This window comes from Nematolebias whitei, chromosome 5, assembly GCF_014905685.2.
Source record: "Nematolebias whitei isolate Nwh7 chromosome 5, NemWhi1, whole genome shotgun sequence".
Classification (NCBI taxonomy): Eukaryota; Metazoa; Chordata; class Actinopteri; order Cyprinodontiformes; family Rivulidae; genus Nematolebias; species Nematolebias whitei.
The window spans coordinates 18,498,867-18,502,557 of record NC_056502.1 but is presented as its reverse complement, the minus strand read 5'-3'; the positions used below and the strand labels follow the sequence as shown (position 1 = coordinate 18,502,557).

General features: G+C 38.1%; 2 protein-coding genes across 2 annotated transcripts in view; one reads left to right on the top strand and one right to left on the bottom strand.

Moving 5' to 3' along the window:
- The window catches only part of cldn12 (claudin 12), a 3,521-nt gene extending 492 nt beyond the window's left edge, over positions 1-3,029 (bottom strand). Inside the window, 4 exon segments of the mRNA XM_037676290.1 lie at positions 1-5; positions 7-693; positions 783-1,050; positions 2,854-3,029. The exon segment at positions 1-5 is cut by the window's left edge and continues 492 nt beyond it. Coding sequence (XP_037532218.1) covers positions 1-5; positions 7-693; positions 783-1,001 — 911 coding nt within the window. The 5' untranslated portion in view covers positions 1,002-1,050; positions 2,854-3,029.
- adam22 (ADAM metallopeptidase domain 22) overlaps positions 1-3,691 on the top strand; it is a 77,241-nt gene that overhangs the window by 47,423 nt on the left and 26,127 nt on the right. The window lies entirely within an intron of this gene.

Genomic DNA, 3,691 nt, shown 5'->3' with positions numbered 1-3,691 from the left:
GGGGGCGTAGCTCTGAGAGGGGGCGTAGCTCTGAGAGGGGGCGTAGCCCCCTACCTCTGATCCATACCCATCATGAGCAGAAACTTGAGACACGTACACCTGAGCTGGAACCGGGGCCATCACACTTTGCACGTACCCTTGCGAAGGCACATAAGGCTGGGTTTCCATCACCGTAGGAGGAAACTGTGGTGGCAAAATCTGTGGACCATAAACTGGAGAAGGGGGAAAGCCATTGGCCGTGAGAGGCTGGGTGGATGGAGAAGCATTCAAGGATGGCAGAGGCAACCAGAAGGGTGAAGGCAGCTTCTTACACATACAATACCACATAAAAATGAGCAGTGCTGCTAGCATCAGTCCTCCAGAGCAGCCTATGGATACATACACAGCAAAGCCATCAGAGAAGATCTTGTCATATCTGATGTTCATCTCCTTGGTGCGGAACAGAAACCATACTGAGGGTGCGATGGCAATTGCTCCTCCCAAGAACAGGAACGTCCCAGCCACCAGGTGACAGCCTGCACTGTTCACCAGGCACCTGGTAGTTTTAATGTCTGGTTCAGGCTTGTCTGAGCAGCAGCAGGTTTTACACATCCCAGCCATGCAAAGCAGCAAGGCTAAAGAGCCGAACATGAGGCCCGCTGGAAGGCAGAACTGCAGGAGACGCAGATCTAGCTGGTCCACCTTAGAGTACCACTAAAAAACAAAAATATACACAAATTATTTCCAAGACACCCAAATATAAAAAAATGAACAACAGAAGCCAAAATGTCAAAGAATAATACCTCTGAATCATAGTAGTAACATCCTGAATATCCATCCTGTTTCACACATTTGGCCCACAATCCATCATACACGCTGATATTTTTGGCATTACGGTTGAAGGTGACGAGCCTCGTCACACGCCACTGTGGGATAAATGTGGCCACGACGATCCCACACACAGACACAAAGGCAATGATGAAGGAAAACGCGTTGGTAGCGTGGATGTCCCGGCACGACATGGTTGGCTGGTGAGGATGAGAATGAAGGCAGCTCGTAGAGTTTTTGTTCCTGGATTAAAAAAAAAAAAAAGTCAGGCAGAAAGCGGTTGCTGGTCACTCCAATGCAAAGCAACTCTTTTTTTTTTTAAGTACAAATCTTGAACAAGATTCTGGTAGAAGTTTATCTGACTGCCCTCATTACTACTAAAGTATGCTAAATGTATCACAGGCTGACCCAGCTATGGGTAACCCTCCCACATTTCAATTCACTACAGTGTAGTTGACCCAATATCTGCTGTCCCAGAGAGACAATGCTCTCATTTTATTAGCAAACAAAGTGGGAATGACTTGGTGGCTGTGACTGAAGGGAATTGGTGTCTATACAGCAGAGGATTACATAGACTGTACAGCTAACCAGAACTTATATATGACGGCATGTGGCAGTGACGGACAACTGCAATACATCTGTATTTGCTCCTCAATGAGACAACTGTTCAAAATTAAATACAATGAAAATGAGTTCATTTCATTTAGCTGATTTTTCTGATTGTTTGTCAAACAGTTTATTTAAATTTGATAAGTATGTTTCAAGCACGTTTTGAATTCGCTCCTTGTCTGTTATGCTTGTTCGTGAAATATTTAAAGTATGAGAATCCCTTTTGGACAAGTTAATATTTCTTGCCTGAATTTGATTTATTTTACTGTTCGAGCTCTTGATATTAGGTCTGTTACTATTAAATAGAATCACCTGATGGTAAATATTTGAGTAAAATGCAGTGATACATTCTGCAGTGATGTTATGAACTTTACTTGTCATACATATGATAAAATAATTATTTATTTGACATATTGGGACTGATAATCTAATGTATTTTCTTTGCACGACTTTCTCTGGTATAGCCAAATGACAACTAAGTGGAAAGATTTGTTATTATTTCAGGATTCAGATTTTTATCACTAGTTTGAAAACATGACTATCATTTTCTAGCATCCATGTCCTAAACTAAAGGGTAAGACTAATAACCTAGTCATATGTATTGCAATTACTTTGATGCGTTTCTGTATAATTGCAATTTCCCTATTTCTCCATATAAGTTATGGTTTTATTGTATTATGAGTACATTTATTGTATTGTGATTGTGCTTAATCAAGTCCAGCGTTGATGGTAATTATAAATGAGAATAAGTTCTCAACCAACCAACTAAACAATTATTAATAAAAATAAAAATAAATGTGGAAATGTTTTCGTTTGAACTAAAAATCTGATGTAAAGCACGGATTTATAGTAATATAATCCACAATTAAATACTTGTTAATATTGTGACTCTTAAAAACAGTTTTTATATGAGGCAGACAGTTTAATTTCAACAAATACTTGGACACTTTGAACAATTAAATTCCTGATGTAGTTTAATTAACTGCCTGTTTACTCATGAGCACGACGTAATAAACAATTAAAATACTTCCGTCTGTAAATGAAATGAGAAAATCAGTTGTAAACACTAAAACGTCGACCTCTGATAACAAATGTTAATACAAGTGTAACATAAAATACACAATCAGTGATTAGTTAACGTCAACTTAGTTTAATAAAAATAACTATGTCGTAATGACCATCTCAGCTCAGTAAAAAGTATGACACTTGATATTTTTTACCACTTTCTAGTGGCTTTAACTAACTCTAAAACCAAAGTTAGTATCCCCACTGACTAGACGAAGACAACAAACTGTTCAGTGGGCTAGCTGTGTTTACTAAAAAAAAGATTTTACCTTTTCACATTAGCCAGCAAGCTAGTGGCTAAAACGTTAGCATTACAGTACCTGTTGCGATCACTAAGGTGTAAACAGGTTATTCCAGAGTTGCTTTAAATACCTTTTTGTTTCCAGATTATCGACGGAGTTCAGGTTGAACTTAGTGACATTTTCGTCCAGTTATGTCTCCTTACATTCTTGAAAGAAAATTAAGTTTTACAGTAGATCGAAGCGTAAACAGGAAGAGGCCTCCGATTAGCGCTACTTTCTATACCCTCAGCGCTGTCTCACAGGAACACTGTCTTTTTTTTTTTTTTTTCATTCAACTTTATTTAGACAGGTAATCCCATTGAGCCTCGAGGACTCATTTACAAGAGACCTGATTTCAGCAAAGAATGATGACAACAATGGACAACAGCGACAACAATAAACAGTTATAAAAAGTCACACATTTTTTTAAACAAATAGGATAGCTTAAACAAAAAGAAAACTAAAAAGAAAAGAAAAGTAACAAAAAACAGCTAGATTCTAAGGCAAATGTAGAAAACTAAAAACAGGAACATGTCTGCACTGGTCCCTGCCAGGAGTCCAACAGGTTCTTAGAGAGGTCAAGGTCGAGAGCTTCAGATCTTTTTGTAAGGTATTCCAAGAAACGGGAGCAGAGTAGGAGAAGGCCCTTTTGCCGAGTTCAGTTTGCACTGAGGGAACACTGCAGGTAATAATGTCCTGAGAGCGCACGCTGTAGCTGCACTCACGCAGAGACATGTAGGAGGAGCTGTATGAAGGCAGCAGACCAAGAAGTGATTTAAAGATGAAAATAAGTGGCATTAAGTAGCATTTCTCTCAATAAACCTTTATTTATAAGTTAAAAAATATATTGATAAATAATGCATAACAATCATATATAACAATCATATATATATATATATATATATATATATATATATATATATATATAT